Source organism: Mirounga angustirostris, unplaced genomic scaffold (assembly GCF_029215605.1).
Source record: "Mirounga angustirostris isolate CCGP_5_RB_7025 unplaced genomic scaffold, mMirAng1.0.hap1 SCAF_16, whole genome shotgun sequence".
In the NCBI taxonomy this organism is placed as follows: Eukaryota; Metazoa; Chordata; class Mammalia; order Carnivora; family Phocidae; genus Mirounga; species Mirounga angustirostris.
The window spans coordinates 42,003,585-42,015,670 of NW_026991724.1; the positions used below are offsets into that span (position 1 = coordinate 42,003,585).

Here is a 12,086-nt window from a genome sequence, read left to right on the forward strand (position 1 = left end):
CGATGAGCCAGGCCCCCAGGACAGTCCCATTCCAGGCAGCCACAGAGGGAGAAGCCACAGGGCCCCATGAGAGACTTCAGGGTCTGAGCCTTTGGGGACATGCAGCTGCCTATTTTACCCACTGCAAGCCCCGTGCAGGGGTGTCCCTGGCGATGGCAGGAGCAGCTGTCTTTCTTGGGGCGGGGGCCGTTGCAGTGAGGTCGGGGCCAATGGCAAACTGAGCCAGCTCGAGACAAAACAGCCCTGCTCCGTGCTGCCTCCCAAACATAAAAGCTGGGAGGTCATGGGAACCACCTGCTCAGCACAGCCCAGAGAGCCCTGTGCTCAGGCGTGTTCCCGTGCATAGAGGCCTGGGGCAGGTTAATTAAAGTTAACTGAGTGAAAACATAATTACAGAGACTGCAGAGGGGAGAAACCCAAACCTGCAATTTAACACTCTTCAGCCCCAGAGCTTTGCTGAGAACAGTCTAGACCTTGGGAATTTTTGTCTAGGCTGGGGAGGGAATGACTCTTACCACTTCCTGCCTCGTGCCCCCCAGGAGCATGAGGACACAGAGGGATGGAAGCTGGGGCTTCCTCCCCCATGCCTGGGTGCCTGGTCAGGAATGGGTTCCCCGACCAAAGGACTATGCCCTAGGAGACCCCAAGCAGGGAAACGTCCTTGTGCCAAGCAGTGCATCTGGTCTGGGGTCCCAGCCACCCACCTGTGATCTCAGAGGCTGCTGGAAGCTGCCCACCTGGCCTCAACCTCCCTCAGTGCTGTCCTGTGCCAGGGCTGGGGAAGCTTCCGCAGGCCTTTTGGGTAGAGAGAGGGTGGTATCTCTGCGCCCGGACTAGTAGGAATGGGCGAAGCCAAGGGGACAAAGCGGCCTTCCTCTAAAAGGGGGAGTTCTGGAATCCCTGCCCATCTATCTGTGCAGATCCCTCTTCAGCGCCTGTCCCATTCCACCCATGCCTCACCCCACTGCAAGAACTTACATCCTTCCTATGAGCAAATGGCCTCGGGGTGCCCCCATCTTGACCCACAGCTTGGCCCAGTTGGAGTCACTCATTGGTATTTGGGGTATTTGGCATTTCTTGCTCTGCCCTTCAGGAGGAACCAGGGTGAGGGGCAAGTCACCTGGGCATGCTCTGGGTCGGCAGTGACCAGAGCAACAGGTGTCCATCCGCAGGAACACAAGGGATGCTGTCACCAGCCTCTGAGCCGGGGATCTGTCAAACACAGGTCTGGCTACCTCAGCTCCAGGCCCGAGGGCCTCAAGAGTGGGAGTAGCTGTGATCTGTTCAGAGCTTCGGTCCCCCTGACGCAGCTGACTAGCCAGTGGGGTCTCTATTCCGCTAGCCCACCCATCTGTCAGGGAGACACAGCTCTGGCTGGAGAGAGGAGCCACCAGGTGGGGGATTCTCTGTCCCTGGTAGCCCCTGGGCCTAGGAGACTCCTTCCCAAAGCATCTTGCTCTGTGGAGACACTTGTCCCCAGCATCCTGTAGAGAGGAGCCAGGGCAGAGGGATCCAAGAACTTCTCTGTCCACCAGGCCACTTGTAATGGACAAGGACTCAAGTTGCTGGGCCTGTACCTAGGTCCCCTATAGGGAGCACACTAGTTCTTCTGGAAGCTCGGAGGGCCTGGACAGTGCAGGGGCTGTTACTGGCTGTGGGTCTCTGGGGCTCCACCCTGGGCTCCCCCAGGCAGAGTCCAGAGAGTGTCTGTCTCCGTGGTTTTTCTGGGGGTGCAAATACAGGAGCCCCTGTTGGGAAGCTGGTGTCCCAGCTACAGGTGGTGACTAGACTTCCCTCAGCCTCCTTGGGCTTGGAAAGGTGGAAGGGACATACCTGAGTAAGTTCTAGAGAATGGAGGGATCGGGGATTATGCTTGGTCACAGGCAGTGACTGGGGCCTCAGCCCGCACAGGATGTTGTGTGCCTCGGTGATGGACCCTCTTTCTCCCCATCTGCCCTGTAGACCGTGGCCTGATGGACGCTTGGTGTGGATGATGAGGGAAGAACGCACCTCCCACACCCGAGAGGTGACCCCAGAGCAAGCCCTGGATGACCCCGCGAGCCGGAACCATGCGGCTAGCCTGCATGTTCTCATCCATCCTGCTGTTTGGAACCGCAGGCCTCCTCCTCTTCATCAGCCTGCAGGACCCCACGGAGCTCGCCCCTCGACAGCTGCCAGGTGAGCCCTTGCGCTCGGCCCTGGTGCCCGCTTGCCCCAGCTTTCTTGTCTGAAGTGCAGGCCTCCGTGGCTGCCCCGGTGCCAAGTCTGTGCCGAGAGCCTCGGCAGGCAGAGGAGGGGGCCTGGCCTTCTCCTGGCGGGCATCAGCCTCTGGCCTCTGAACTCTAGCCTGTGGTCTCTGGCCTGTGCCCTCCTCTTGAAATGATAGCCAGGCTCTCATCCACTTGTTGCCTTTGGTGAAGCTGAGGCTTAAGGAGGATTCTGCCATCTCTTGGGGCCTCTCCCACATGGTCTGGGGTATCAGAGGGTGAATGACTTCTCCTTGAGCCCATGCCCCCCCATGGGACTCTGCTTCTCTGCCAGCCCTGGGACCCCTCGAATCCAGGCCCTCTGGCCTGGGCAGAGGGGGTCAAGGTACTTCCTGCCTCTGCGAAGCTGAGATTGCTCCTGCTGGCCTCCACCTGCTGTCTGTATCCCACGTGTCCCTTGTGAGCCATGGAGGGGAGCACCCTTCCTGACTTGTAGCGATCTGCTGAGGACAGGTGGGATCCAGCAAGGGGAAAGTGGGAAGGATGGTTCTGGAGCCTCAGGCAGGCAGAATATGGAGAGGGGGAGCTCAGGCAGAATGCCTGCTGCTGAGACACAGCCCCCACTCATCTCTCAGCGGTGGGCCTGGGGGCCTTAAGCGGGGAAGTCTGTGAAGACAACCATGAGCTCCAGGACATGGATAATGTGGAGGAGTAGAGGCTGTGAGTTTAGGGAGAGGGATTCCTGCACCATCCTACAGAAGAGCAGGGCCCAGCGTAAGGCACCTGGCCCTCAGGGAGGGGACCCCGGCTACTTGGGCCTGCAGCCCCCTCCCCAGCCCCACCCTCGGCTCTGGCTGGCTCAGTCATCCCACGCACAGACTGAAGGCCTGGAGGCATCAGGTAGAAAGTTGGAAGGTGCACCAGGAGGCTGGAATGAGGCCTGTTGGCCTGGCAGCTCCTACCAGAGGCCCTGGGCGAGGAGGCCAATGAGTTCATTCTTTCATCAAGAATCAGCAAGAGGCAGCCAGGTGGTGGGACCCCAGGAGACAACAGGTGAGTCACTGGTACTGACTCACGCCTGGGCTGCCCAGGCCGGGCCCTCAGGGGTAGTGGCTGTCAGAGGTGGGTCTGGCTACTCCCTGGCTTCTGGAGAAGCAAGGATATGTGACTGAGCGGGCTCCTCTGTGGGGACTTTGCAGCCCCATGTGAGCTTTAGAGTGGCTGGCGGCCCTCTGTCAGCAGAACCCGACCCGTAGGGTAGGGCTGTCAGGCGGGCTGAGATCGCCACCGCCCGTCCGCCCCCCACCCCACGTGTGCGGTGTCTGTGTGGAAATGAGGTCCTGAGCAAGGGGCCCTTAAATGTGGCTTGGGGTGAATGGTGTATCCTCGGGGTGACCCATGGCTCTTTGGGGCCCATTTTGGTGTGTGTGTGTGGCTAGGGCGCACACCACGGGCAGAGGGTCCTTGTGTCCAGGGTCTGCATTCCGTGGGACGAGCCTGGGAGAGAAGGCACGAGTCTGTGTCCGTCTGCGCAGGGGCCATGCACTCATCCGTGGTACACTGCAGGGACAGATGCTACATACGTGGGTAGAGTTGGGACCTGGAGGCCAGGACACGCGCCCCGCCATGCCGCAGTCGGCCAGCAAACCAGAGCGCTTGCGCTTCGGGTCTTCAGGCCCCTCACACCAGCCAGTTGCCTCTGCACATGCGTATGTGGATTTTTTCCATTACCACTAGGGCCAGACCCCACAGGACAGCTGGGATTTCTGGGGTGGAGTGGCGAGCTGGGGAAGGAGCTCCGAGCCTCCGAAGGGCATAGAGGATGACACGAAGCTTAGGCACATATCCCACTGCAGTGGGGACGGCGTGGGCCTGGCTGACCCGTGCGATGGGCACGCTTGAGGCTTGAGCCGTGTTCTTCTGGCTGTAAATGGAGCCGGACCCCCTTCGCCACGTGGCCGGGGATGGGCAACCTTGACATTCTACGTAAATCACATCGAACACAGTCATAAAACTTTAAGTAATGCTTATGTTACTTTCCCTGAGCAAAGTGTTCCTGACACAGGCTGTTTGTGTTGATTTGTTACTATTCATTTATTCTTTCCCTGTACTTCTCACAGCAGCCTAATTGTGATTCGGTACCAAGAAAGCAATATCAAAGTAATTTTCCACAACATTAGTTACAATTTTCTTCTGATCTTTCAAGTGAAACAATCCCATCCTGTTGGCTTCTCTGAGCATATAAACCTTGATTACATTTATCTGTTGGAAACCAGTGCTTACAAAGTATATGTATCCAGTTGCATGGGTGGGTGCCCCCAAGGGCCTGGACAAGCTGCCTCGCTGTGGATTTCTCCTGGTGGGAGGTACAAAGTCAGGAGGCTGCCCTGTCATCCAGATTGGGTAAGGCCATTGGGGATGCCGCCTAGAGAAGAAATTCCACACAGGCTCCTGTGGCTTTCACAGTGCAGCAACTTCTGGTGGCCTTGACCAAGGTGGGAGGGGGAGGGTGGGCAGGTGAAGATCCAGAAACAAGCCTGAGAGTGGGAGAAGGAGCCTTCAGTTGCTTGTGGTCCCTTAGGGTCAGGGTGTTGCTTAGATTTCTCCCGTGCAGTTATTAGGTGTTAACAGCAGGTGCACCTCTCAGAGACCAGTCAGCAAACCTCACCTGACTTGTGCATCAGATGGAATCTTACGGGCTTGCCAACGTTTGTAAATCAGGCCATTTAAAAAAAATGTTGGCTATATTTTATATCAGTCAAACCTTTTGAAATGTGAATAGCTGCTGGTTAACCTATCTTTCACCTAAGATGAGATTTTGCTGTGTAGTGTGTATCAGAGAATTCACCTATCCAATTATTTTCCAGTCTCCAGTATTGCAAGGCCCTGAGGCCTCAGGAAACTCATTCCTTGACCCAAGAGACTGGGCTTGCCCCTTCTCTAGGTGGAAGATGCAGAGAACAGGCCAGAACCAGGAATAACACATCCTAGCCTGCTGGCCCTGGGGATGCAGAAGACAGATTCCAGACGTGTGGCTGGGCAAACTGAAATGTTATGAGTGGCCTTTCTTTATGAACTTTTTATTTTGGAGGGTTTGGAACACACACAGAGGAGATGAGAATAGCACAGTGACTCCAGGCACCCGGTACCAGCGGGCTCCGTCATGGTCAGGCCTGCCCCACCCACAGCCACTGGCACCGCCCTCCTTTGACTTTACCAGATAGCATATCAATTCAGCCATAAATATTACAATGTATTGCTCGATTTAAGAGATAAGAACTCTTTTGATGGCTGCATAATATTCCATGAGATCTTGCCATTTGCAACGACGTGGATGGAACTGGAGGGTATTATGTTGAGTGAAATAAGTCAAACAGAGAAAGACATGTATCATATGATCTCACTGATATGAGGAATTCTTAATCGCAGGAAACAAACTGAGTGTTGTTGGAGTGGGGGGTGGGGTGGGAGGGATGGGGTGACTGGGTGATGGACACTGGGGAGGGTGTGTGCTCTGGTAAGCGCTGTGAATTATGCAAGACTGTTGAATCTCAGATCTGTACCTCTGAAACAAATAATGCAATATATGTTAAGAAAAAAAAAAAAGAAGAAGAAGGTAGCGGGAGGGGAAGAATGAAGCGGGGGAAATCGGAGGGGTAGACGAACCATGAGAGACGATGGACTCTGCAAAACAAACTGAGGGTTCTAGAGGGGAGGGGGGTGGGAGGATGGGTTAGCCTGGTGGTGGGTATTGAGGAGGGCACATTCTGCATGGAGCACTGGGTGTTGTGCACAAACAATGAATCATGGAACACTTCATCTAAAACTAATGATGTAATGTATGGGGATTAACATAAGAATAAAAAAAAAAGAAAAAAAAAGAGATAAGAACTCTTTTTTTTTTTTAAAGATTTTATTTATTTTTTTTTAGAGAGCGAGCGAGAGAGAAACAGCATGAGAGGGGAGAGGGTCAGAGGGAGAAGCAGGCTCCCCACTGAGCGGGGAGCCCGATGTGGGACTCGATCCCAGGACCCTGGGATCATGACCTGAGCCGAAGGCAGACGCTTAACCATCTGAGCCACCCAGGCGCCCGAGATAAGAACTCTTTTTTAAAACATCCAACGGTTCTTTAATATCATCCAATATCCAGTGTCCAAATTTCTGGTTGAATCACAAATATTATCAATACCTTTATTTCCACTTTGTTTTATCCAGAATCCAGATTAAGCCCACACATTGCAGTTGGTGATTGAGTTTTTAAGTCTCTTTCAATCTGTAAGATTCTCTCCTCATCTTTATTTTTCTCTTGCTCTTTATCAGAGGAAACTGGGTCCCAGGTCCTGCCGAGTGTCTCACCGTTGGGGTTTTTGTCGATTGTGTGTGTTTAGTGTATTTCAACATTGTTTTCTGCTTTTCATATTTCCTGTAAGTAAATTAAGTAAATCTAGCAGCTTCATCTGATATAGGTTTGGGGGTTTTTCTTTTTTTTTTTTTTTGGAAGATTTTATTTATTAGAGAGAGAGAAAACGCGCGTGGGTGTGCTCGCATGAGTGGGGGAAAGGGCAGAGGGAAAGGGAGAAACAGACTCCTGGCTGAGCAGGGAGCCCGACAGGGGTCTCGATCCCAGGACCCCAGGATCATGACCTGAGCCAAAGGCAGGCGCTTAACCAACTGAGCCACCCAGGTGCTCCTCTTTTCTTTTTGGGGAACAAGCATGCAGATGTGATTCTATGTTCTTCCATCAGGAGGCGCACATCTGCCTGGCTCTCTCTTATGATGCCAGTTAAGCCACTGAGGATGCACGTGGATCTGTCCATTCATTCAGGGCTGCACAATGCAGTGTTCTGAGTTTATCTTTCCTCCTTCATTCTTTTAAGTGGGATTTTGTTTTAATGGGGTGAGGTGAGTCATTGTTAGTGACCCAAGCAGCCAAAGTGATGGCGGATTGATTGGTTTATTCGTTGGCAAATAAAAAACCATGACCTTATGATAAAGATTCTGTTACTAACACACTATAAATAGTTCTTTCTTCTTTCCTTCCTTCCTTTTTTTTTTTTTTTTTTTTTTTGATTTTTGGTTTCTAGAGTGAGTTTTCTTAAAGCGGGACCACCCCATGTTTCAGAGAAGTAAGCTCTTGGCTTTCCTGAAGCCGTGGAGTTGTGGGTGGTGGAGCTGGGGTTGGGGCTGCTGCTGGGATGTTGAAGATGGAGGCAGCCACAACGACAGCAGGGTTTGTGCTCAGGGGCCCCTAGTGCAGACAAAGGGACTGGACAGCCCCTGATGACTTCCTGGTCTGGAACAATCTGCCCCAGCACAAAGACATTCAAGGATGGTGGTAATAATCCACTTTTAGCATGTGCCAGATCCTGTGCCAAGAACTTTACATGTTTCAATACATATCATTCTTTTTTGTTTGTGTTTTTTGTTTTGTCTCGTTTTCTAAAGATTTATTTATTTATTTGAGAGACAGAGTGTGAGCGGAGGAAGGGGGAGAGGAAGAAGAAGAGTTAGAGAAGCAGACTCCCCACTGAGCATGGAGCCCTACCCGGGGCTCGATCTCACAACCCTGAGATCATGACCTGAGCCAAAATCAAGAGTTGGACACTTAACCGACTGCACCACCCAGGTGCCCCAATACATATAATTCTGCTAATAACTGATTATTCCTGTTTACGGATGAAGTGCTGAGCAGTTGCTGGGTGGGCACACAGCAGCACTGTTCTTGATGCATTACTCGCTGCATGCTGGGCACAGTGCCAGGCACTTCACAGGTATTTCGTGCTCATTGAATACCTTCAAACCCCCATGAGTTAAGCACTCTTATGCCATCTGACAGATGAGACTACTGAGATAAGAGAGGTGAAGAGCCGGGCCCGAGACCACACAGCTTTGGGTTTCAGAGCCAGGATCTGTCCCTGGGCAGCAGGCTGTTGCCATGTACCTGCTCCCCTCCTAACGACAGAGCAGAGCCTGGGCAAAGAGAGCCTGGATCAAGATTTGGAGGCATGCGGGAGTTTGGCATGGGAGGAACTCCCAGTGGATTAGGGGCTGGAGTGTGACCTGTGGGTCTAGACTCATGCTGCAGACACAGCCAGTCCCGGGGCCCACAAGCCCTTCCTTGGAGCATCTCAGAGGAGCGAGGCTTTGCTACAGGCTGAGGGGAGCTCCCGGGTCCTGAGGTGGGGGTGGCCATTAGAAGGCGCAGGTCTGGAGCTGTGGGCAGGAGCACGGGAGGGGAAAAGAGCACAAGGAACCCAGCGGGGAGGTGCAGATTGGTGCAGGAGAGGAGGCAGAGACCGGAGAGGGTGGATTCAGGAGGTCGGGGCAGAGTCGGCCACTGCACGGTGGGACGATGATGAGGGTGAGGAGGGCTGCTGGCTCTGACAGATTGGGATGAGGGTACCACTCCCTGAGGCAGACACAACAGATGGGGAGCGGTTTGGGGGAGGGGGCTGGAGACCACATGTTCTATTTTAGGCAGGTGGCATCTGAGTTGCTGGGCAGAGTTGCTCTGTAAGTCCTCCACCCGGGACTCCAGACTCACAGACTGCAGGCACAAGCGAGAGAAGGAGAAAGCCCCCACCCCTCCCAACCCTCCTCCATCTGCCTGTCTGCTTTCAGGCTGCACACTCACTTCTTCCCTCTCCTACACCTGAGGGCAGAGTCGTGGCTGGAGGAGCCAGGAGGGCTGCCTGGAGGAGGGGAGCTGTGGGTGACTTCTTTGTCTTCTGTAGCACACAGAGGTGACCAGGTGCCAACCTACTGTGGAAGCAGTGAAGTAGATTTGGGTGAGACTCTCTTGGAGCCTGGGGCCTCCATCTTGCCTAGTCTCTCACAGTTAGAAATCCACGGAGCCAGAATTCCACTGCCAAGGGGCCCCACCAGCTCAAGGGCTCCTGCTTTTGTCCCCTGGGGGCAGGGATGTGTTGGCCAGAGAAAATATGGCCCTCACGCTTGGTCCCATGGTTACCAGGGACACACAGCCCTGCCCGCGCCAGTGCTGAGCCTACACTTGGCTCGTGTGTCCTGTTTCTACAGCAACTCTTTGCCCAGAGATGGCCACTTGGAGCCCTGAGAACTCTGCCAGGCCAGAAGAGATGAGAATAGCACAGTGACTCCAGGGGCTTTCAGTAGCTCACCCGTGTGGAGCTGATGGAGTAACCAGAGGCGTGGTGCTGTCCCGCTGCCTGCTGGCCCTGGGGTGTATATGCTCATGCTCCTTCTGGGCCAGGGGAGCCAGCTCCCCCTCCCCCTAGTTTCTGCGGAGCCATCTGCTTTCCCCAGGCAGGTGGGTTTTATTGGAATCCTCTTTAGTCTGTTTCCTGAAACCATTTTCCACCAGCATTGCAGAGCACCATATATATTTTCTACAAACCTTGCGAGGCTGACACATCCTTGTTGTGACTGTGAATATCAGAAGTGACATGTAATTGCAGTGATCCATCCTGTTAAGTAGCTGGCAATATATCATTGCGAAATCAGCAGGGCTGGGACTCTCAGAACCCGGTGTTTCTGAACAATGCACCTGCAGCGTGTTCAAACTCTCTCACCAAACACTGCTGAGGGCTCCCGAGGGCCGCCTCACCCTCCCGCACCTCGCTTTTCTGTGACCACAGCAAAGAAAATTCTACCCTAGGTAAACCATCCACTGAGTTTCCTACTAGTCTTTGGAGAGCCCTCTCCTCGTCACAGAATGCACTGGGCTCAAAGTCAGGGCCGTGGGTCAGGATCCTTGTAATGGTCCCTCTTCTCTTGGGGGCTTCTTGGCCCCCTTCATCCTTATAATCTCCAGAGTGGCTCTGTGGGGTTCCTTCTGGGGCCACGAGGTGGGCAGTGAGCTGGGGTCACCCAGTTATCACTGTGCCGGCAGAGAGAAGGAAACCCGTGGGCTTAACAATCGCAGGATTGGAGACCCATGTGGCCAGAAGCCCAGGGGCATGATGGCTGAGCCCACCTTGATGGGTGGGTGCACTGAGGCAGAGTCTGCATATTTCGGGGGCACCACTCACACTGTGTTCTGTGCTAATCTGGAGTAGTGTTGACTTAGAATCTAGGGTAAAATGGTGTCCCCTGGAAGTGTGGAGGGCAATACGGATGAAGGGACAGACGTGGGTTCCCCACATGGTAGTCAGGCAAAAGGTGCCGAAAATGGAGACTGGTGTCAGAACACACAGCCCTCGAGTGTGGGGGGCACTGGTTTGGTGGGTCCTGGGGTGCTGACTTTGGAGCCTTGTCTGGAGTCTGCTTTTGGAGTGGGGTTCATGAAGGACCCTCACCACTGCCTTCCCTGGGAGGCCCTGTGGGCCCTGTCTCTACAGGGGTAATTTCCCTGTCCCTATCCTCTCTCGCTGCAACCGGGCCATTCCAAGTGGCACCCCTGACCTGCAGCTCCCCAGCATCTGCTTCTCTGATTTGGGCCTCAAACATTCCCCCCATCCCTGCAGAAGACACCGGGGTCTCCAGCCAGAGTCTCACTTTCCTTTGGTGCGTTAAAATATGCTAAATGAAAAATAATGAACATGTAGGAACTAATAACAGGAATCACCTAATTCAATTGGGAAACAGACATCATATCGCTGTAATCTGGAAATTGATATTAATAGAAAATGGCCCTAGAATTGTTATGCTAAAGGTTCCTAGGGGTGGGGGAAATTAAAAAGGAGAGCAGAACAGAACACTGGGGCACCAGATCCAGTAAGAGCAAGACTTCGGTTTTAAAGGAACTAAAGGGAAATGGTAAAAATAGGAGATGGGGTCACTGTGTGGATCTAACCGAGTCCTGGACGAACATGGCTCAGAAAGCCAAAGAACCCCACACGCGTGTTCAATAATTCTTTAAACAAGACAATGTAATTAAGCTTCAGTGTGCGTGACAGGTCGTGAGAGTCGTGTTCCTTGACGTCTGGCACGGACCCCGGCACCTTCCCTTTTTCCTCTATCCTGGGACGTAGGCACAGTTGTCCTCAGCTCGGACTCCAGAGAGGGTAAGTTGGTGACCCAAAGTCCTGCGGCCAGAGTGGCTCGAGCCAGGATTCGAACCTGGATGTGCCTGACTGCAAAGCCCCTCCTTGGCTCACCCTGTTCCCCTTCCCTGTTGCTACTGGTTGATGTCAGGTTCTGCATTTCTTGTACATCCTGATATTTTTCTGCCATTTCCTCAAAGTGCATTTCTTGCCGACACCCAGTGGCAGCCGGACACCCTGACCCCAGCCCCAAGGCTCGTCTGGCGGTGTCGCTCATAAAGCCCACACAAAGCCCCCTTCTGAAATTACAATCCGGCTGGAAAACTGGGTCTCCTATTGTGTCCGGGCCTGGGCGGGGGCCAAGCGGGGCCGCCGGTCCTGATGCCCGCGCTGGCTCGCAGAAGCCCCGGTTTCAGTTTGTGTGGCCACGGCCGCCTACTGTTCCCCCAAGCCCCTCACTTGGGGGATGAATCCGGCTCTGTTCACCCGTGTTGTGAGTCATGGCTTGGCGGGCCCAGAGCGGGGCTCAGATGTGGGGTGACCCCTATCCCACTCTGCCCGGCCCAGAATGAACTGGAGGGACCCAGGGAGGAGGGGCTCAGATCAGCATGTGCGATGCCCCAGAATCACATCCGGTCTGGGAGGCTATGACTGCCCCTGGGCCATGGTTGAGCCCTAGGAGGACTTAGGCCTGGGTGTCGGGGAGGGGTTACTCCCAGGACTGAGCTTCCTCTCCCTCCACGTGGGCCCCACCCCGACCCCCTTCACCACCCAGGCATCTTTAGTGGGGGGGGTCACCGACATAAGAGCCAAGCCCCCCACTTAACTCACGAGATCTGCCAGCAGGAGCGGGAGGGCAGAGCAGAACTCCAATCCCGAAGTGGCAGGGGGCTTGGCAGGGCGGCCCCCTCTGCCT

General features: G+C 54.2%; 1 protein-coding gene across 1 annotated transcript in view; it reads left to right on the plus strand.

The window, feature by feature from the left end:
* CHST8 (carbohydrate sulfotransferase 8) overlaps positions 1-12,086 on the plus strand; it is a 130,845-nt gene that overhangs the window by 62,596 nt on the left and 56,163 nt on the right. The window contains exon 2 of the mRNA XM_045890338.3: positions 1,963-2,178. Within this exon, the coding sequence (XP_045746294.1) occupies positions 2,049-2,178 (130 nt within the window). The 5' untranslated portion in view covers positions 1,963-2,048. The remainder of the gene's footprint in view (positions 1-1,962; positions 2,179-12,086) is intronic.